The sequence below is a fragment of the Oncorhynchus kisutch genome, linkage group LG6 (assembly GCF_002021735.2).
Source record: "Oncorhynchus kisutch isolate 150728-3 linkage group LG6, Okis_V2, whole genome shotgun sequence".
Classification (NCBI taxonomy): Eukaryota; Metazoa; Chordata; class Actinopteri; order Salmoniformes; family Salmonidae; genus Oncorhynchus; species Oncorhynchus kisutch.
This window is the reverse complement of record NC_034179.2, coordinates 26,432,334-26,455,426: the sequence shown is the minus strand read 5'-3', so window position 1 is coordinate 26,455,426 and position 23,093 is coordinate 26,432,334. Positions and strand designations below refer to the sequence as shown.

Sequence of the window (23,093 nt, the reverse complement as noted above, 5' to 3'; positions counted from 1 at the left end):
ATATATTTGCGGAGGCTGCTGGGGTGTCCGGTACGCCGGTGTGATGTCATCGCTGCTTGCACTGCTCCCTGTGAGCACTGAGTGCTAGTGTGCATGTGAAATTGGTCTGTATAAACCGGATGCAACTCGGATAAAGACAGTCCATGAATCTGACATCTTGGATATTTCAGTGGTAGGGAGCTATCAGACAATTGTCAGAGCATTGTCTTCTTCAAATTTGAATGCCTTTGGTTTGTAAATGGATTTGAGCTATATCACCACCATCTAGTGGCCACAATAAATGAATGACATGTAGGATTTGGTTCAGTTCACCAGCACTGCAGGTGGCGGGCGGGTAAATCATGAATATAGCCTCAATGGCGCTGCCCATGCTGTCACAGATGCCATAATAGCCCAGATATGAAGATGAGTCCTCTATCTATCTCTATGGTCTCAGCAGATCTCAAAGGTCGTGAAGACCACTTGTGGCATTTCACATTTGCTTGAATTCTATTTCATCTCGCATAAACTATTATTTTGTTCAACCTGTATTTATATGTATTTACAATACCTCTGTTTGCAATGATGGTGGGGAACCACCAAAAATAGTAGACTTTGATACTTTTTAGACATACTGCTGACGTTCACAGAGGCCTCGAATAGCTTCCGTTTGTCAGTCGCGTTGATTGGAAAGGAGACTGTGGGAAGATCTTAATTTGAATTCTCCTCGCGTCCTCTCTCCTTCTCAAAACCCATTGTATGAGAAAGCCAGAGGTACCGCCCCTCTGATCTTCTCCTCCAATGGGTTTTGAGAAGGAGACGAGGAGAAAGGACGCGAGGCACCACAATTGAGATTGTCCCTGTTTCTGCTTCACTTGCCCAGTGAGCTTCGGCGCACACTGGTAGGACTCGGATATTCTATTCTAACACTTCAATGGAGGAACAGCCCAAAGAACGGGCACAGGATAGACGATATCACCACTATGGAGAAGAAAGAAATCATATTCAATACAAGTCATCTCTAAAAAATGATCAGATCTACTTCCAGTACCAGGAAACGCAGACGAAGAAAACAGGTTGGGCCATCCGGAAAAGTTAGCCAGCTAATACAAATTACTTAACTAGCTAGATAGCCACATTATTACCGACGTCAATGTAGCGTGCTAGCTCGCAAGACAGTCATAGCAGGATGGTAGCGAGCTGGTAAATATCAATTTAACGTATTAGTTAGCTGTGACTAGAGTTGAGTATGGCTAGTTTAGGGATAGTTAAACGTCGCGTGACAGCTGTCGCTGGTGGTTTGACAGAGGGGATTGACCTTGTGCGCCGGTTTTACCACCCATTTCTACATTTATGGTACTCTGACAATTCCCCTGTGTGACTAATTAGTCATTTTGTAGTTAAGTTATTTTGTGACGTGAATACGTTGAGTTTACCCCACAAAGTAAGGGCTAATTTGGTATGAATTCCGTGGAATATTTTGTTAACAAAAACAAGCCGGCTCCACTGGAATGTACTGAATTGCCATTTCCTGTCGGCCATGTTAGAAAATGCAAGCGGGGAAGCTAACGAGCTAACTGGCTAATCCTAATAACGAGAGAGAGCATAAAATACGTTTCAATGTTATTTTGTTTACAAATTACCATTTGGCTACAAAAGCAAGATGACTAGTTACTTAACTTAATTTTGAGACTTTCCAGTGATTTTAAATAACTACTGGAGCTAGTGCCAGACATTTTAAACTTACGCAGCTGCGGCTTGGTCGGGCCTGTTGCGTCTATCTAACTAGCCATGAAGCCACGCAAACATGTTAGCCTAGGTAGATGACCTGAGGAGTGTTAACACAGTTGTCTTTCTAGTTAGCTGATTGATGCATAGGATTTAGATTTTTAATAAACAATTCTGAAACAATTGCTTACTGATGATTTAGTTACATGATTTCAAATGTAATTGTAGCATCGGCAGTTTATTTAGACTAGTTTAGACTTGATGGTATGCATGCAAACAAAATTGTGCATACATTGAACCCTCGCTTCAGTTCAGATAAAGAAAATAAAACGCTTAACACAATTTGTTATTCTATAACATTACTTAACATGTTTGTTAACTCATATTGTATACAGATATCTTAGGAGCAAGATGGCAAATCATTAATTTAGTTGAAAGCTTTGTCTTTAGACGCTAGTGTGGTAAATACTGTTGAATTAGCTAGCAAAGTCAGGCTCAGTCACACTGACAACCACCTTCCGGTTACTAAAAGTTCTAGGACTGTAGGTAATGGCTATTTCTACATACAGCACACGTTTTTCTGAAGTGACTTAAGTATGGTATCTGTTAACAAGTAGGCTATGGGACTACTATGTTCAAGGGAATCTGATCTGGGCACTGGCATGGTTGCTTGCTACCAGCTGACCTATTCAGTCTAAATTGCCATGATACAGCAGCGTCTTATAAAGGCCTCACCATGTTTCCTGCAAAAGGAGCTTCAAGGTTGCATAGGTCTTGTAAACAGATTAGGGCTGTTAGTCCCTTTTGATATAGAGAGGTGGTAGGGAATTATGGAATTTCCTTGGACTTATGTTTGTGTCTGTTCACATTTTATTCTATCACTGGCAGTGCAATTTTCTTTTGTTTCCATTTACAGGCAATGGGAAAATAAACACCAGTGACGTGGAGGGGGAGAAGATACTGTCTGCAAATTATTTTTTTTGTATCCCTCGTCCCACCAACAGCAATGGTAACAGACATTTGATAAACACTAATGTAAAACAGAAGTCAACACGAAAGGTTTATACCACTCTTTCAAAAATGGACAGCAAAGAAGGTTTTGATCACAAGAACAATATGGACAGCGACAAGGACTTGGATTTCACTAATGACTATGAGGGAAAGCTGTTGGACAAGGATTCTGCATTGCTTCTGAATGGGGTGGTAAACTCTGCTCATATTACCAATGGTTACTCCAGCAAGTCACCCCCTGACAACGATTGCAGTGGCTCAGAAAGTGGATATACTACTCCTAAGAAACGCAAGGCCAGACGCAACAGCATCAAGAACACAGAGCATGTGACAAGCGAAAAGGAGAGAGCCATGCAGCAGGGTAATGCTACACAGGAGCCAGAAGCTTCTGGACTTGAACCAATGGAGAAAGCGGTGAACTCGAGACTTGTCCATAAAGCAGATGCCCAGACAGCAGTCCGGCAGATGGGGGCCCCAGAAGTGGCTATGGGTGAGTTGCAGAGGAAAAACTCAGACAGTAAAACTGCTGCAGTTGCCTTTGGTAAAAAGTTTGAGGATAGGCCCAAAGCCAAGCTCTCAACCTCTACAAAAGAGGACTCTTGGACTTTATTTAAGCCCCCTCCTGTATTTCCTGTGGACAACAGTAGAGCTAAAATAGTGCCCAAGATCAGTTATGCAAGTAAAGTTAAGGAGAACCTCAACAAAGCAGCCCAAGCTGGAGGAGAGATGCATCCTCCTCAGGTGCCTGATAGATTATCACAGGTCCCCATGTCTGCTATGAAAACCATCACCTCAGCTAGCATTACTAATGGTCCTGTTTCTGTTTCTGGAGATGGAAATGGTTATCCCTCTGTTGGTACCTTCTTCACTCCTGCTGCTAGTAGTATTCCACCAGCCCCCTCTCTCCCATGCGGGGAGAACGTAGCATCCTTTTTGGACAATGACTGTAGTTCTTCAACCAACCTTACAGCAGATCTGAGAAAGTGTACTCTTTTCATTTACCCCCTAAACCCTTTAAATATGCAACCTGTGCTCCCGAGTGCTCGCCAAGTGGACACCCCAGCTGCTCAGACAAATCAGAAAGCCTTGGGGGACATCTTCCAGAATCAGTGGGGGCTGTCCTTCATCAATGAGCCAAATGTGGGGCCAGAAGGTGGAAGCGGGCCGGTAGCTGCTGTGGAGGGAAAGGCTACGGTGGTCACATTTCAAGGGGAGCCATGCCCTGCTGTTGCAGCTGAGCCAGGCCTTGACGCTAGCCTATCAATCCCAGAGCCTTTCCTTCTCACTTTGGCTCAAGACTCAGATAAAAGGACTAGTGCCCCAGCTTGCCCCCCTGCTACAATAAAGGGTGAGGATGGGGCAAAGGCTCAGCTGCCTGGACTGGATGAGACGAAGGTTGAGGCGAAGGGTCTAGGTGCAGTTGTGGCCTCTGGTAAAGACATTAGTGATGAGCCTGCACAGGCCCCCCTGACCAACCTGGTGTTGGGTCCATCTAAAGAGCAGACCCACTCTAAGAGCCTGGACAGAGGTAGCTGTGGGTTGTTTGATCTGAAAGCTGCTGTTACTTATCACACTAAAGGTAAGTCCTCTTGCTCTGCTGTGTCATTTCTATAAACACATGGTAGTACCAGTGCTTGACTTGGGAAGAAAGCAGTGCAGATCCATTAGACCATGTTCACAAATGTACATTATGCTATAGCTATATCTGATTATTCACTGTTAACTTAAGGGTTCATACACATTTTGACTGATGGAATTTCATGACTTCTAACCAAATTTCCATGACCAATAATTAGTGGTGTCTCCTACATGAAAAAGTCTGCATAAATGTGATATTGACACTAGAAGGCTGCTGGTCTGTTTTCTATATGAGCAGCTGATGTTTAGGCTACAATGTGTTTTAGAGCGGGGCTTGAACAAAAGCCTGCACACCCAGTAGCTCTCCTATAGGATGGTTGGCCACCCTTATAACGTTAAGTATCTATGCACGGCATAGAAGTTGTTTGTCGTTTAGGCTATTAGAATATTTTTTTAATGTCGGAATTACATGGCTAGCCTACTGTTTCAATAGAGGAATCCCAGCTTTCCAATAATGGTATCAGATTTATTTTTCAACCGTGCTGGTGGAAAAGGCATCAACATTAATGCTTATAGCTAAATGGTTAAGTAGCGAGAGAGCTTGTAGTATGACTAGTTATGTTTTGAATTGGCTATATAGTTAGTCTATCATTATTTTATAGGCTACCTCTGTCAACGGCCCACTGGCACACACGCAAATGATGCACAGCACACAGAGACACGCTGAAGGTTAGGCCTAATTCTGATCATGGCTGATAGATTGATAATATACTGTATTTAGGAAAACGCAATATTAAAATTCCATGACTTTCCCTTATTTGACAACTTGGAAAAGCGCAATCAGGCATGACGCATTCTCAATCTGCGCATTCTCAAACTCAGTCTACTGGTACGCATATACCGGATTCACAGACTAGTGGCAAATAAACCTGAACAAAGTGGAAACAGGCTATGAATGACCACTCTCCATTGCTATTTGATTCCTGTCCCACCTTCATTCCGCTTTGATCAACCTTTTTTTTTTACGCTGTGTGTGAATCCGGGCCGGCGATAGGCAACTTTGTTTCATAGAGGAGCCGGTATGCAGTTCTCAAAAAATTGGAGGTGCCGGTACAGCACTTCAGACCGCTCTGGCCCATGTCGAGCACTGGTTATTACACATTGGTAGCTTTAACCTACTATTTCACCTGCACCAAAAGCTTTTAATCCTTTAGCATCACATTATTGTGTGTAAAAAAAATATATTATGCACCTGGAGGTATTAATCAATCTTTGTTTTTTCTATACAGAAATGGAATATGTTTTCAATTTGCAAAAACAAGGTAAAGGTCTCTTCTGTATAGTGTTTTCAAAGTTGTGAAATTGGGTTTTCTATTTGATGTTCAAACGGTATACAGCTGAAGTTTGAAAAATATACATTATGAATTGCTAACTACTTTCCACAGGGCCTACACACTGAAACATTTCTGTCCTTCCCCCAGATCCAAAAAGAGTAGTCTTCTATGACAAGACCAAGGATGGACCTGATCAGTGAGGTAGTGAATGTCTGTCAACACTAACCTCCTCCCTACCTGGGTGCTGCAGTTATCTTTTTTGGCGGTTATAATCCCCTTGGAAAAACAAAATCGAGACAACTGTGATATTGGGACTGACGGATGAGTGTCCTGTGACAGACTTTCATTGAAAATATAGAATGGCATAATGGGGACACATTTTTTTGCCGGGGGGTGGGGGGCATCACCGCAGAGGAGAGGAAGACGAGGGGAAGGGTAATGTGAGGACATATAAATCCAAGTATTGGAATTCATTTGAGCACAGAAGCTTCTGCTGACGCTCTGGACTACACAAAGACGCAAACACTTGAAAGAGATGCTGGGTGCCTCAGACTCCCATGTGAACGGACACTTGTGACACTTTCTGCTGTGTTAGACATTGGTCTCATAGCGCCTTCCTCTGGGTGTTGAGGAGAAATAAGATGAAGGCCCAAACTGCACCTCCCAAGCCTTTATCCTGTTGCCCATTGAACTATATGGCGAGTATCGGTCTTACAGTAAAATGCCTCAATCACTTTATGTCCTCATGCATTCAAATTATTCCAATATATGTAGATCTGTGCTATGATTTATACATACACATCAGTATATGTGCAAATTTGAATTCATTTTGAAATAAAATGAACTATAAGCTCAGATAAGAATGCCTTGAAACTGAAAGATTACGAGAAGACTGTTAGGCTGCAGGTTAAATGATAAATACATTTGAGGGAAAGCATTTGTCTTAATTACTTTAGTGAAATAACTATGCCCAGCAAAGAACTGACTGCTGGTTATCTCTTGACACCTATTTTGTTTTGTATGGTTTAGCGATTTCAGATGTGATCTACAGTAGGAACAAACTCCCAGAGCACAGATGGGTTCATTCTAATCTTGTGGTTCGGTTCTCACTTTTTGGTAGGCATGCTAATCAGTTGAAAAAACAGTTTTATTATATAATTGTCTTCATCTGAGTTTTGCTTTTATGTTTATTATTTTGACTCTTCTTAAGCCCTTGCAGTTGTCGGTCCACATATTTAATTAATTTCAAATTAAGATGGATGTAGGCTGTTCCTTAATTTGTAGCTTCTCTTGAGCTATTCACCTGATTGTGGGAGTTTTATGAAAGATGAGAAGTGACTTATTGTGGCACAAGGGCTATGTATGTGATGTTTTTTTTGTTTTGTTTTTGTTTTGGTGTATTTGATCCGTAAGAGGCTCAAGATGTCAGTAATTCATTAGACCCACCTAGGCTATATTTGCTGATACTACATGGAGAAATGGCTCATTTCCTTATTTTCTTGCTCAAGCAATTTGCTTTTCATTTGCTAGCCAACTTATTCAGCCTAAGATACTTTGTGCTTTTTCAGCTTTTGGTCTTTTAATCTCTCTCTAGTTATGACAATGTCATTCTTGCACAGAGTATTGGTGTGGTTTAATATAACCAAGAAAAGATGACAGAACCATCGCAATACTAATTATTTCATGTCGCAGACCAGCCACTTTGTTATACTGTTTGTAGAGATGTGGTGATAATTTCATAATACAGTTTCATCCAGTCAGTGTCTTTGATCAAAGTGGTTGTGTCAAGAGGCCTATACATGGCAAGGCAGGCCACATTTGGTAATACAATGAGTGGACAGCCACAATGTCATTGGAACTACCATCTCTCTTTTTTTGGGGCTAAGGGAGGAAGTGTCTTAGCTTATTTTCTCTAGCATAAGTGATTTGGTTGTGTGGATTAATAGCACTTTATGTAACACTTTTAAAAAATATATATTTTAATTACTACAGATACACATACTATATGAAATACTAACTTCTTTTAAGAATGGCTTTGACTGTTGTTCTTTTTAAGACAAATAAATGAATAAATACCGAAATACAAAATGTCACTCAGGTAGTATTGGTAAAGCCATGACAAAGTTGGATAATATTGTGTTCTGCCAAATGGTTCAGAACAAGATCCTCGTATTGTGCTCAAATATGAATTGGAGTGATATTTAATAATGAACTACAGAGCTGTGATTTAAAATACCAAAACATTTTGCTTGCAGAAAACACTGACATGGCTTGCAATCAGCTGTCATAGATATGTAGGCTTCGAACCTTTTAAGTTTTCTGTTCAGGCAATTTCACTTTAAGCACACTGATTTCCACCGGTTTCCACCTGTAATAGGACAGTGTGATCTTACTGTCCCTGATTTTTTTTTTAATATATTTTTTTTACCTCTTCATTCATGGGCTGAAGCATTTCTGAGTGTACCTACTGCTGAATCCCAGTCCAGGTTATATGCAAAGGCAGGAATCTATGCCTGAGATTCCTAGTCCAGCCCTCTCTTGGGGTTCCTGGTAACCTCTTGGCTTATTCTTGCAGACAAAGGGAACTACAAGATGGTCAAACACACCCCTGTTGTGTACAAAACTGTCTCTCACACACTAAGTTACTTCACTGTGGAATTAAGAGCAAAGGATAGACCTCTGGGACGTGGTATTTAAAACCTTTTGTTTTGCTTCCATTCTATGCCGTGTGTTGACGTATTAACAGATTAGATCAGCTTCAATCAAGAGCACAATAATATCTTATTTTGCTAATGCTGCACAACAGCGAAAATATAACTTATTTTGACTTGATTGTCAGCGTAAATTATTTTTGTGCAATGGACAACCCAGTTTGCAATGGTGGACAATAGCGGCAAAAAGTGTTTTGGATTTTTGTGCTTTAATTGTTTATGCACAGTTGATGTAACTTTACTGGGTTCCCTAAATATTGGAATATGAAACACCAGATCATACCATGAGGTAAAAAAAAGCCAAAACAAGCTGTCTTTTTCATAACTCTAACCCTTTTTTTACATTTGATCCTGAGTGGAAGAACAAGAAGCCCGATGCTTCTTTGTAAAACGGGGGGGAAAGTCTCATGCGTGGGTGTGTAGAAGTGTGCTAACAGGCCAAAGTACTTCATCTGTTCATTGTTTTTGATTCCGACATGGCCCCTTATGTTGAATTTGATTCTTAAAGCCCCTGTGCAGTCAAATGTAATTTCCCGTGTTTTATATATTTCCACACTGAGGTTGTGATAATATTGTGAAAATGATGATAATGACCAGAAATTTCAGCCTGTGTTGGTGGGATGGATTTTTGGCCTGCCTGGTGACATCACTACGCGGTAAATTAGTTAATAGACCAATAAGAAAGAGTTCCAAACCTCTCTGCCAGTAACAGCTAGGCAAGTTTTCAGTTTTCCCACTCAGGCCACTCCCAGACAGTCCTAGCAATTATTTTGTTGAGAAATTGTTCTTTGCTAAGCTTTTTTCCCCAATTAAATCAGTCAAAAATAATCACACTAAGGTACCTATTGTTCCCAGAAATGATTTGATATTTAGGTAACAGCTGCATTGGACCTTTTTTAGAGGGATCAGTGATCTCCAGGGAAATATTGCAAAAGTCTTCAAGCACTTAAGCAAAATGGGTGTTTTTATTTTTCTTGTACATGCATTTCAGAAAAACATATAGCTATATTACTTAACGATAGTGTTGTAGCCTGTAAACCAAAAACCGGTTCTTAATGGAGATTGTTTAATGAGCACTCTGCTGGGCAAGTGAGCGAGTTGGTGTGATGAAAGAAAAGCATGAAAGTGATGATTCTCTGTATTTTCAACCCCCTTAGGAGGTGCAAGCACCTCAAGGATACTCACACAGGCCTCTGAGTTCTGAATGATTGGTTAGGCCACTTTGCCTAGCTGTTTGGTGTGTGTGTGTGAAAGTGAGTTCTTCCAATTATATGCAAGTGTCCCATTTTTCTTTTCAAGACCTCATGTTCAGGTGCCAGTGTGAAAAGTATGCTTTTACAGTAATTTTAAGAATATTTTTGTGTGTTTTGAAAATTGTTACTAAAAGTGATGTGCCATTTTCTTTGTCCAATATTTCTTTCTACAACATTTTGCAATGCTGTTGAACATTTCTTACAGCTTCCTTTCACTGACATGGAAGAAGCTGAAAGCAATGTGCGTTTTAGCTGTTTTGAATGAATTTCACAGCTCTCAATCATATGACCTGCAAATAATTGTTCAGTGGGCTTGCGTTTGAATAAACTGCTTGCTGGTATATTCTAGTCAGTCCGATATGGTCTGAAGTAGAGCAACGTTGACTTTTACTTTTCAATTGATCTAACACGTGTTTAAGCTGTTTTTCATTTTAGAATTTTCACTTTTTATTTGTAGTTGCACAACCCGAGCGAAACGACTTTGCTTCAAAGGAAAATGGGGAGAATTAGGCTAAGGTGTCTCATTTGATCATAACACATACCTACTTTTTTTAGACCATTTACGTTACTATACATTGAAGCTGAATTCTCAATTTTATATAAAGCCCCAATGTTCGGATCCTTGTGGCTGAAAACAATGTTAAGCCTACTCCTTGCTTAGTTTTGCTATTTTTCAGAGTACACATGATTTATGTTCAATGCATTTCCTCAAATAGTAATGGTGGCGATGTGAGCACTGAACACCAAGTGTTCCTGATAAGAATTTCTCCCTGATGTTCTTCACGTGTTAAAGGGGAGTGACGTAAAGGAGATAGATGTACTGTTTTGATAACCATCTTATTTCAAGTTTGCCAAAGGTACAGTACACAACTCAAATATTCAGCTACTGTATGGTCCATGCACTTAGATTGGAAAGACTGATGGTTTAAGCCTAAGCCACCTGTTGTCTGAGCCAGTCAGGTTTGGGTGGGACCACAGCAGCTGAATGCCATTGTGGGAGTCTGTCTTCTCTCCCCCCCCCCCCCCCCAAACCCATAAATAGAAATAATAACAAATACCAAAAGTGCTGCTTCTTCCAGTTATCGATTGTCTGTAATGGGAAATGCTGGACTTAGTGTTTTGTGCTCCATTTTCGTCCTGTCTCCCACTTCTTGCTGTCCATGCCTGCTGTTAAAACGTTTTTATATGGGGGGGAGTGGGCGGGCGCACGCATGTTTACTCTCTTTGGCACCTGAGATATTTGTAGACACACATCACTATGTTAACGACAAGGAAGATGTGTTATTTCTAGGGCTCCACAGTGCTACTGCTTCTTTTGAAAGGTGGTGTGGTCATACAGAATATGTGTCTGAAGATTACAGCTGTGTGGTGCCAAGTCCATCTCTGTACCAGTTCTCACTGTCATATCTTGTTGTGCCTGTTGATGAGTTATCAATCTGCTCAAGTAAATTGACCCCTCAGAATTTGAGGCAACAGCAGAAAGTGTATTTTATAATTTGACATTTAAGTGTTAATGTGACATCTGAAAAGGTTTAACAAATGCATCACATTATGAGTACCTAAATGTATTTTTAAAGCATGAAAATATCCCTTAAATTCCAAACCAATGTAATAAATTAAAGAAATTCAGTGTTCACAATTTCAGTTTCCGTTAGTGTTCCATTTCCGTTTTAAAGTTGTTTTTCTTCTCCCTCACCCTAACATTTTCAATTTTAAATGTCATTGCATAGAAAGAAAGGATTTCACAGTAGGTCTGGGACAAGACTTGGAAAATTGAAGAAGTGCGCCTGATTCCACAGGAGGCTGCTGAGGGGAGGATGGCTCATAATAATGGCTGGACCAGAAACCATGTATTTGAGTTCGATACCATTCCATTTATTCCGTTCCAGCCATTACCATGACCCTGTCCTCACCAATTAAGGTGCCACCAACCTCCTGTGCCTGAAACGACAATAGAGCCCCACAGTAGTGTCATAATACCCATAAACTCTAGTGGTGTTTCCAATTGTTTTTCCACCATTCATTTTTACCACAAGGTTTTTTAGAAACTCTTTAAAATAAAGGGCTGTGTTTCTCATCGGCTTACCTGGTGTGACGTTTTAACCATACATCTCTCCCAGACAAGGTGACTTACCAATATATTTGGCTCTATTTACTCTGATTTTAAAATGCTAATTACCATCAAAGTAGACATGCAAGACTACAAATCCCTGCAAGCTCCTGCACGTCATCTCTAGCTGACACCTTTGTTAACAGGCATTGTGTCGATTTAAAACTTGCACAAGACAGTTCACAGAATTGTCCATTTAAAGAAATGTAGCCAATTTATTAATTTCTACATTTAACATAATTAATCCTGAGATTCGGCAGGTGCCCATTCCAACCCTCAGACAATTTACAAACGAAGCATTTGTGTTTAGTGGGTCCGCCAGATCAGAAGCAGTAGAGATATTCAAGGATGCTCTCTTGATAAGTGTGTGAATTGGACCATTTTTTTCTGTCCTGCTCAGCATTCAAAATGTAACTTTTGGGTGTTAGGGAAAATGTATGGAGTAAGAAGTATATTTTATTTAGGAATGTAGGGAGCCAAAATATAAATAGTAAATGACAGAGACCCCTCAAAAACTACTTAGTAGTACTTTATAAAGTATTTTTACTGAAGTACTTTACACCACTGGAAACCCTGTGGGCAAATGAGGAACAGCAAGTACCCAAAGAAGAGGCAATATTAGGTTACCCATTCATAAAAATGTGAGGCTACTTTAGATAGCAGAAAGACAAATGTTTGTCTTAAAATAAACATGAGTGGTAAAGTGCTGTCCCAGTTACCCTGACAACACCCCCATCTCCTGGTGGTCCTGAAACACTGCAGTATAGCTATTCATATTGTGGCAAGCAGCACTTCTTGGGTTTGCTGTTAGCTAGAATGAAGCTGTGTAAAGCTGATGGCTGTGTGTCTGTCTTTGTTTCTGTGTGTCCGGACTTTCTGCTTCTCTCAGGTCTCAGGTGCTGAGTAGCACATCTAAATTGTTTTCTGATCTAGTTTGACTGATCTGCCTCACTCAGGGGCGTCCATCTGCAAATCCCAGCTGGAGTGTAACGCACACGAAGAGAGTGGATTTGAACTAGAACTCGACCGACTATGATTTTTCAACGCCGATACCGATTATTGGAGGTCCAAAAAAGCCGATACCGATTAATTTGACATTTTTTTTAGAAATGTATTTGTAATAATGACAATTACAACAATATTGAATGAACACTTATTTTAACTTAATATAATACATCAATAAAATCAATTTAGCCTCAAATAAATCATGAAACATGTTCAATTTGGTTTAAATAATGCAAAAACAAAGTGTTGGAGAAGAAAGTAAAAGTGCAATATGTGCCATGTAAGAAAGCTAACGTTTAAGTTCCTTGCTCAGAACATGAGAACATATGAAAGCTGGTGGTTCCTTTTAACATGAGTCTTCAATATTCCCAGGTAAGAAGTTTTAGGTTGTAGTTAATATAGGAATTATAGGACTATTTCTCTCTATACCATTTGTATTTCATTAACCTTTGACTATTGGATGTTCTTATAGGCACTTTAGTATTGCCAGTGTAACAGTATAGCTTCTGTCCCTCTCCTCGCTTGAACTAGGAACACAAAGACAACAGCCACCCTCGAAGCAGCGTTACCCATAGAGAGCAAGGGGAACAACCACTCCAAGTCTCAGAGCGAGTGACGTTTGATTCGCTGTTAGCGCGCACCCCGCTAACTAGCTAGCCATTTCACATTGGTTACACCAGCCTAATCTCGGGAGTTGATAGGCTTGAGGTAATTAACAGCTGCTGGCAAAATGCACGAAAGTGCTGTTTGAATGAATGCTTACGAGCCTGCTGCTGCCTACCATCGCTCAGTCAGACTGCTTTATCAAATCATAGACTTAGTTATAACATGATAACACACAGAACTACGAGCCTTAGGTCATTAATATGACCGAATCCGGAAACTAACATCTCGAAAACAAGACCTTGATTCGTTCCGTATTTTATCTAACGGGTGGCATCCATAAATCTAAATATTCCTGTTACATTGCACAGCCTTCAATGTTATGTCATAATTAAGTCAAATTCGAGCAAATTAGGCAACCCAAACTGTTGCATATACACTGACTCTGCGTTCAATGAACGCAAGAGAAGTGACACAATTTCACCTGGTTAATATTGCCTGCTAACCTGGATTTCTTTTAGCTAAATATGCAGGAATAAAAATATGTACTTCTGTGTGTTGATTTTAAGAAAGGCATTGATGTTTATGGTTAGATACACATTAGAGCAACGATACGCACCTCATCGATTATATGCAACACAGGACACTAGATAAACTAGTGATATCATCAACCATGTGTAGTTAACTAGTGATTATGATTGATTGTTTTTATAAGATAAGTTTAATGCTATCTAGCAACTTAGCTTGGCTTACTGCATTCGCGTAACAGGCAGTCTCCTCGTGGAGTGCAATGTAATCAGGTGCTTAGAGCGTTGGACTAGTTAACTGTAAGGTTGCAAGATTGAATCCCCCGAGCTGACAAGGTAAAAATCTGTCATTCTGCCCCTGAACGAGGCAGTTAACCCACCATTCCTAGGCCGTCATTGAAAATAAGAATGTGTTCTTAACTGACTTGCCTAGTTAAATAAAGGTGTACATTTTATATATAATTTTAATCGGCCAAATCGGTGTCCAAAAATACCGATTTCCGATTGTTGTGAAAACTTGAAACCGGCCCTAATTAATCGGCCATTCCGATTAATCGGTCGACCTATAATTTGAACCTCCATTCCAGAAGCCAGAACATCAACCTACTTGTTCAATATTGTTCTTCTCTCGTTGTTTCATCCATTTCCTTTACTTTGCATCTGTTAACCTTAGTTTAGTGTTCTACTATTTATTTATGCATGTGTATTATATGTTTGTAGCTGGTTAAGGTTCCCACATCTCTTATCGGATTAATCCTCTTCCAGGCTCACAGCCCCAACCAACCAGTATGGCTGTTAAAACAAAAAATCAGTGTAGACTTGATATTTATCTAAGAAGCATAAGGCAATGCATGAATAAATCAGTATACACATCACTTTTCAATAGTGTATGAACTATGTACTGTGTGAATACTTTCCAGTAATAGCCGTGTTATTTTATATTAGTGCTGAAGTTTGATTTGGGAAAACGTTTGATTCTAATAATATCCTGCAGTTCTGGCTGCGCCTTGCTCTCCCTCTCCCATCCTTCCCTGTTCACTGTCACTGAACCTGCCTCAGCTGTTTTTCTTTTTTTTTGCTTCCTCTCTGTCATGAGGTGTTTTTACTGACACAACTTGCTTGTTTAACCCATTGTGTTATACATGTACTCTTTACTGATCTCCTTTTTGTGCTTAGTGACAAAAGGTCTCAGAATATTGTTGTTGATTTCTGTCTGCAGGAAGTTGACCTGCTATGTAAGGCTGCTGGAAAACGTGTGGCAACCATGCATTTTCCCCAGCACTTTTCAATTTTGATGCATTTATATGTTGATGGTGCATTTATATTTTTGTTCAGTATATAGGATTTGAGCTAAAAACATCTTAAAGTATTATTTTTTAGAAGTTCCAATGTTAGTCCCCACTACAACTACCCAATACTGTAACACTTCACAATAAGGTTCCATTTGTAAGGGGTTTATAAAAGGGTTATAATTGTTAATGATTATTTAATTATTTATAAATGCATTAAACCATTAATAAATGGTTATTTCATTGGTCAAAATAGTGCAATAACTGGTCAGTGTTTGCCAAGTAGTGAGCCAATATTTACCTCCAGTTATTAACAATTTATAAATGCACTTCCAAATGCTTATAATATTGAACCCTTATGTATCATCATGCAACCTTATTTTCAAAACTTTGTTCTGGTCTTTTGTGCGATTAAGTGAATAGTTATTTTCTCACTTGTGGGTGTGATGCATTGGTGCTCTGTCCCAGGACTTGGCACACCTTCTTGGCCCACCAGAACATTATTCCTCCTCCACCAAACTTTACAGTTTGCACTATGTATTCGGGCAGATAGCCTTCTCCTGGCATCCGCCAAAGCCAGATTTGTCTGTTGGACTGCCAGATGGTGAAGCGTGATTCATCACTCCAGAGAACACATTTTCACTGCTCCAGAGTCCAATTGCCGTGAGCTTTACACCACTCCAGCTGACGCTTGGCATTGAGTATGGTGAGCTTAGGCTTGTGTGCGGCTGCTTGGCCATGGAAACCCATTTCATGAAGCTCCCGACGAACAGTTATTGTGCAGAAGTTGCTTCCAGAGGCAGTTTGGAGCTTGGTAGGTAATGATGCAACCTAGGACAGACGATTTTTACGTGCTTCAGCACTTGGCGGGCCCGTTCTGTGAGTTTGTGTGGCATACCACTTTGCGGCTGAACCGTTGTAGCTCCTAGATGTTTGAACTTCACAATAACTACACTTACAGTTGACCGGGGCGGCTCTAGCAGGGCAGAAATGTGATGAACTGACTTGTTGGAAAGGTGGCATCCTGTGCCGGTGCCACTTTGAAAGTCACTAAGCTCTTCAGTAAGGCCACTCCACTGCCAATGTTTGAATATGGAGATTGAATGGCTGTGTGCTCGATTTTATTCACCTGTCAGCAACGGGTATGGCTGAAATAGCCAAATCACTCATTTGAAGGGGTGTCCATATATTGTGTATGTGGAGATATGGGATTAGAGCATGACAGTGTTCTATTTCCCACGAGGCTTGGTGGTTATCGAGGGGAGTGTTGGAAAGAGAGGAACTGTTGTCATTTGCGATGGATGTAAAAAACAGACTTGGCTTTCTGTGTAATGAAAAGAAAATGTGTCTCCTTGCATATGTAACAGACACAGTATTTGGGGAAACTGAAGTAACCGAACGCGAGCATGCTGGGGAAATACCCCCCAAAATATTTGACTGTAATCCTGGCTCAGTTGACATGTCGGTATGTGAAATCGAACAGCTGATCGAGTGGTCATGTGACCGAATGCTGCAGACAACGCATTTCCAGGTCACTATGGAGGAGTTTTGGTTCCTGACTTTACTTGGCTCATCGCGCTCTAGCGACTCCTTGTGGCAGGCCGGGCGCCTACAGGCTGACTCAGTTGTCAGTTGAACGATGTTTCATCAGACACATTGGTACAGCTGGCTTTTGGGTTAAGCAAGCGGGTGTTGAGAAGCGCGGTTTGGCGGGTCATGTTTCACTCGACCTTCGCCTCTCCCAAGTCCGTTGGGGAGTTGCAACGACGAGGTGGTAAAAATTACAACAACTAGGTGAGTTGAGAATACAATTAGAAATACTGTTTGAATGTTTTGCAATTGACTGCCATAACTATTGACCCAATAAAAAAATGTAACATTGGCTGTTTATTACATGTATTTTCTTTCACATGGTTGAGTCGTGAGAATTTTCAGATATCATAATGGGGTCATAGGCCAAACATTTTTGGGAGCCCCTGTACTAAATGGAGTGTCTCGGATTTAAGTAAATGCTCTGAGATCTGGTTGTTAACATTGTAACCACTAGTGTGCTGACAAAGGATGCTAGCTAGCTAACTAACCAGTTACCTAGCTAGAGACAGTACCGGAGTTCAAAGATTAGGTAACTAGCTAGCTGGCATGCTAATCCAAGCTAGCTACCTAAACAAATTGCATGAAAATTCTGTTATGTTGATGTTAGCTAGTTAGCTGGCAGTAAATGTTTAGCCAGCAAACGTGATCTACTTAGCTAGTTAAATATATCATGCCAAAGATTGTTATCTTGTGAACATTGTTTCTTTCACGGCACTCTTCTGTCTTCTTCTTTAAAGATGTACTGAAATGCTAAAACAAAGCATGATATCATGTTCTCATATATATTTAATAATATACCGTGAAATGGAAAAAAAAGGTTCATATTAGACTTCATAAGTACTTGGAAAAATGTAGGTCATCGGCATGTTGGACTGACATCGGAATGGTAGCGTGATATTCTTCTTCTATGGTATATTTGTGATTGCCCAATTTAATGTGCATTCCACCACCTACTGTGCGGGATGGAAACAGGATTCCCAAAAATGTAACAAAATACCAAACAACTACCAAACTACCCCAAAAAATTCTAAATAAACTAAACTAAATCAAACAACTTTTCTTTAAAAAATAAAACAGATGTGATCCCTACACAGGCTCAAGGGGAACCTGGGAGGGCGGGTCTTCTGGTGCCAGTACCCCTTGCAAGTCTTCAGATGTAAAATCCTTAAGTTCCAAAAACCTTCCTGCTGCAGCCACAATAATGTCCATTTTCTTAGATTTCTTTGAAACTTGTGCCGTATCGTTTATAACTGGCAATGAATGCCACAAAATCCACCTTTTTAACACACAGGGTATATTTAGCCTGGCAGCAAACATTTACTACAGGCTGTGGTGCTTCCACTACCATACCTTCACTAGCATCACTTTTTTCTCAACATTTTTTTTGTTGTTAAATTTTACCCCCTTTTCTCCCCAATTTAATTGTTAGTAGATACTATCTTGTCTCATCGCGACAACTCCCGTACAGGCTCGGGAGAGACGAAGGTCGAAAGCCATGCATCCTCCGAAACACAACCCAACCTAGCCACACTGCTTCTTAACACAGCGCGCATCCAACCCGGAAGCCAGCCGCACCAAGGAGGAAACACCGTGCACCTGGCGACCTGGTTAGCGTGCACTGCGCCCGGCCCGCCACAGGAGTCGCTAGTGCGCGATGAGACAAGGATATCCCTACCTGCCAAACCCTCCCTAACTCAGACGACGCTAGGCCAATTGTGTGTCGCCCCATGGACCTCCCGGTCGCGGCCGGCTGCGACAGAGCCTGGGCTTGAACCCAGAGTCTCTGGTGGCACAGCTAGCATTGCAGTGCCTTAGACCACTGCACCACCCGGGAGGCCGTTTTCCCTCAATTTTTTTAATCGCCTCCACATAGGAGATTCGATTGACCACTCAAACTTTTGCCACCTCAATCTCCTTCACACTTACAGGGCACTCCTGGAACTCAGGATCATGATCCCCACCACAATTGCAACACCATTGTCCTTCTACACACCGTCAATATACTCTGTCCGTCTGCACATACTTGAAAAATGGCAATTCTTACACTGCAATGGTTTGGGAACGAAAGCTCTTACAGCGTATCTTACATAACCAAAGAATCCAGACAACAGAAGTTTTGATCTATGGAGTAGAGCACCAGTCAAAGGAGTCATCTCAGGTGTGACAACGGATGTTCAGGTTGAATCCCTGAAGAGAATTCCTGGTGTGATTGGTGCCCAGCGTCTGACCCGCTGGGTGAATTGAGAAAAATGAGAAAGTCTGTCAGTCCTGTTGTTTTTTGATAAAGAGCAAATACCTACGAATGTGAAGCTTGGTTATGTAAGATACGCTGTAAGAGCTTTTGTTCCCAAACCATTGCAGTGTAAGAATTGTAAAGGATTTGGCCATTTTTCAAGTATGTGCAGACGGACAGAGTATATTGAAGAACGGTGTGTGGAAGAGGCTCACTGCAATCTTCCTCTGTTCTGCAGAAATACAATTAAATCAAAATAAGACCACTCCTGGTCACTCTGACAGACTCCACTTTTCCCAGTGCATACTTCACCATTTCCACACCTCAGGGGTCTCCCACATATGCGTCCTTACTCAAACGCATCCCAACAAGAAGTGATTCATTATCATTCATACAAGTATGATCCATTCCAATTTTAGACAATTTGCTTTTTCTTACAGTTTTCGATACAATTGTTTATGGTGAAGACTAATGTCCATTCAGAACATTGGTCTTCACCAACTTTGCTCGACACTCTACTTGATTCGAACTGTTCGTCCACCTCCGCCATCTTTTGTAGCGTGAGATTGCATCTCAGCCACGCACATTAACACACTGTGGTAAAAAAAATTAAATTGTGGAAGACCGACCCATCCAAGCAATACGCAGGGAGAGAGAAGTTGGGGAAGGTGCACGGAAGGGGAGATGGCGGAAGCAGGAGTGTCTTTTGAAGCTGAAAGCACGTCGAGTACAGTTAGCAAGAAAGACGAGTGGACAACAGTGAAGTTCAACAATGGGACAAAAAGGGCTAAAATTGTTGTGGAAAACGAGTCTGATGAATCGTTGTTTGTTGGAGTAGGTTTTTTGGAAAAGGATATTTATTTGGGAAACCCTTTTGAAGTCACGAGGATGGTGAAGAAGGCGTTGGGGAAAGTATCCAAGACTGGTATGGTGCTGATATTGTCTGTATCTATAGAGCAAAAGGAGCGTGAATTGTGGCTTGCGGAATTATCTACGCATGAAGTGAACAGCTTTGATTTTCAGAGCAGTGCACATTGATAATAAATATCTTAGGCAAAAAATTACAGGAGTAGTTAATGCACGTTACTTAACCCGTCTGGAGAATGGGGAAAAGGAGCATCTTTTATCTGTATTACTGATGTTTGATGAGTATTTACCACCCTATGTAAAGTCGGGATATATAAGGTATGTCGTAAGATCGTTCATGCAAAACATGATGGAATGTGTAAAAGTGTAAAAAGTTTGGCCATGTGTCAAGTGTTTGCAGACAGAAGGAATATGTTATTTAAGAGTCAATGTAAAATGTTGCAACTGTGGTGGGGGATCATATTTCTGAATTCCCTGAGTTCTCTGTTAGGGTGAAAGAGGTTGAGTTATCAATGTACAGCAAATCTTCTATGTGGAGGCGCTGAAGAGCGTTGAAGAGGAAAGAGGCCCCAGTTGTGAAGAAGATATGGAGGTGGATGCACCACAACCAGTTCCAAATCTTATACATCAATCAAGTGATCTGGATACTCTCATGGTAAAGAAGGTGAATTTTGTTGCATTTATAGCCACAGTTATTAATTGTACTGCACAAGTGTCCAAGAAGCTGGGCATCATTATATCTGCAGCCGATACGTTTTTGGTCCTTAAAAGATTTAACAGCAGAAGCACTGCAAGGACTACTGTCGCCAGGAAATGTTCCGCCATCACAGGATCCTTCTGAGCCTGTGTAGGAAACTGATTAAAACAGAAAAGCAGGCCATTTTTGTTTAATTAACATTTTGTTACATATAGTTTGTATGGATTAATTTTTTTTATTTACTCCGCATTTTTTCCTTTTTGGATCATTATTATCCACCTGTACATTAGGTGGCGGAATGTACAAATAATTGTTGCAAACACCATTAAACCAAAGAAGAAGACTCATCCAAACTGTCCCTGTTCATCCCCTGGCATATGCCTTTGAACCTGTTCGTCGTTGTTCCCTAGTAGTACCTTCAAGTCATTTTGAGCAAGATAATGTAGTTGTAGACAGATTACACCGCAGGCTGAACAATTGTGAGTAGTGCGCTTGTGGTACAACTGTACTACAATGCCCACAGTCACAGGACAACTACATTGTATTGTAATGACTTGGCTAGATCATAAATTAACAAAATGTCCAGACAAGAGGATTGCGTTTACGAATTCACGGTTTATTAACCAAATTTAACACATGCTACTGTTTGGTCATAGCCCACGCCAAATAAACCAAGGAGAACAGTATCAAACAACGTTGACCCATCTCTTGTTAAGACCAGACATAAAGAGAGAGAACAATGGCTAAGCATGGTCTTACATTTGCGGTGCTGCTCCCCCCTGCCAAAACCTCCGCCACTCCACCAACCACAAGGATGCAGTGTTGCCAACTCCTCAGTAAGGAAAGTAGCTATTGGCTGTCCTAAAAGTAGCTAGAAGTCGCTAAATGACGTCATCGCCTTATTTGCATAATTGGCCATGTAATTGTGATGGACGCTGTAGGAGAGAAGAATAACATCGTGGGATAGACAAAAAGTGAGTAAAAAACACCCTAAATATGTTTAGAACTACAAATGAGCAAGCTGCAGAGAGTGGCACACACAGCGAATAAGAACCAGATATTTGAGCCCATACTCCTCCTTCGGCACTTTATGGACCCCATTGTTAATCCCCGTCATAAGAGGCATTATCAGTCCCTATCCCCAGGAGTTTCTCTTTTTTAAGACAACACTTCTCGAGGAAAGCCACAACAACACAGGCTATAGATTTGGCATCTCCTCCCTCCAACTCAACAAGCCTCAGAAATGTTGATACAATTGTCTGCTTGGTGTCACTAAAGTACCTTATCACAACCTCCAGGTACTTAGAAACACTTACATCCGTGCACTCATCGAGGAGGAGGCTGAAACACTGGTCACCCACATCTGCGACCAACTTCTTCAGAAAGTATGGTGCTAGAACACCATTAATCATTTCTGTGCACTTTGTCCTGTGCATTTTGAAGTGGGTAGCAGCAGTGGAGTCTGAGAAAGCAGCTCTACATGCTTCTCCAATGTGATCACATGCCAGCATGGAACAGTGTCCTGCGATATCTAATGTCATGGTGGCCTCAGCCTTTTTTGCAGAGTACATTTTTTAAAACCATAAATGACAGGCTTTGCCTTTTTTGAGTATTTGAGTTGTCATATGTTTTTTTACATCACTAAATTTGGCGTAGAAATCAGCCTTACAATACAGGCAGTATGCCGGTGAATCATCTCCAATAAATGGCTTCAACCAGCCTTTGAATTCAGGGGTTGATTCCCACTCCTTTCTGTATTTCTGAGTGTACAGTTTAGACTGAGACATGATGAGCAAGCCAGCTAGATGTTTAGCTTATGTCACAGAGAGGCACACACACAGTGGACAAAGTGAGTAAGTGACTGAGGCTGTGTGAGGCAGCGATTTATTTTTGTGCAGTGATTTATTTTAGACAAAGAACATTTTACATTTACATCCCGCCCTGAATGTAAGCCAGGGCGGGATCAGCCAGTGGCGGCTTCCCGCGTGCGTGATTCATTTGCAGTCTGTATGTGGAGGGGTGAACATCTCCTGCTCTGACTGCAGCTGCACGAGGACTGGGCAGCCTGTGAGTACTTTCGGACGTGGGTGGGGCCTGGTTGGGGCCCACGGCAGCACCCGCTGCTCGTTGAGAAGAGTAAGAACGATACGTGCTTTCACGTCAGTCTCTCCAAAAGTCTCCAATAACAGGAACTAGCTAGCTAGCTATCCTGTGTCACTGCACTGTTTGATCGTATTGATGTGTATTGATTGGGTGAAAGTGGAGATGTCATCAATGTCAATGAATGTAAACAAAACCTAATCAGAGGCAGTGTGTTTGTTTGCTAGCTAGCAAAATAAAGTGAAGTCTGGTGAATTGTGTTGCCCCACAAGTTGCCAAGATAGTTAGCTAGTTGTTTACAACCACTTTTAGCTGGCTACTGTAATGACAGGTGCGTTTGTTGACATTTTACAGGCTCCCTTGAATCCATTCCAAAATCGCGCACAATCTATAATTATATATTTTCTTATTACCATGCTTCTGATTACTGTTACAATCATAAGCATTGTTGGTGTTTACATACAGGAGAGGGAGA

The 23,093-nt window shown here is 41.1% G+C and overlaps 1 protein-coding gene across 1 annotated transcript; it reads left to right on the top strand.

Moving 5' to 3' along the window:
• Window positions 1–833: 833 nt before the first annotated feature.
• Window positions 834–10,629, top strand: LOC109891764 (nuclear fragile X mental retardation-interacting protein 2-like). Its single transcript, XM_031826503.1, has 4 exons — window positions 834–1,055; window positions 2,624–4,297; window positions 5,586–5,618; window positions 5,778–10,629. Exons 1-4 carry the CDS (start codon window positions 914–916, stop codon window positions 5,828–5,830), a joined length of 1,902 nt encoding a protein of 633 aa, XP_031682363.1. The 5' UTR covers window positions 834–913; the 3' UTR covers window positions 5,831–10,629.
• The last annotated feature ends 12,464 nt before the right edge of the window (window positions 10,630–23,093 follow it).

Coding starts and splice junctions, on each gene's coding strand:
- LOC109891764 (XM_031826503.1), top strand. CDS start 914: ATGGAGGAACAGCCCAAAGAACGGGCACAGGATAGACGATATCACCAC. Junction 4,298..5,585: donor TGTTACTTATCACACTAAAG/GTAAGTCCTCTT, acceptor TTTTCTATACAG/AAATGGAATATGTTTTCAAT. Junction 5,619..5,777: donor TTTCAATTTGCAAAAACAAG/GTAAAGGTCTCT, acceptor TCCTTCCCCCAG/ATCCAAAAAGAGTAGTCTTC.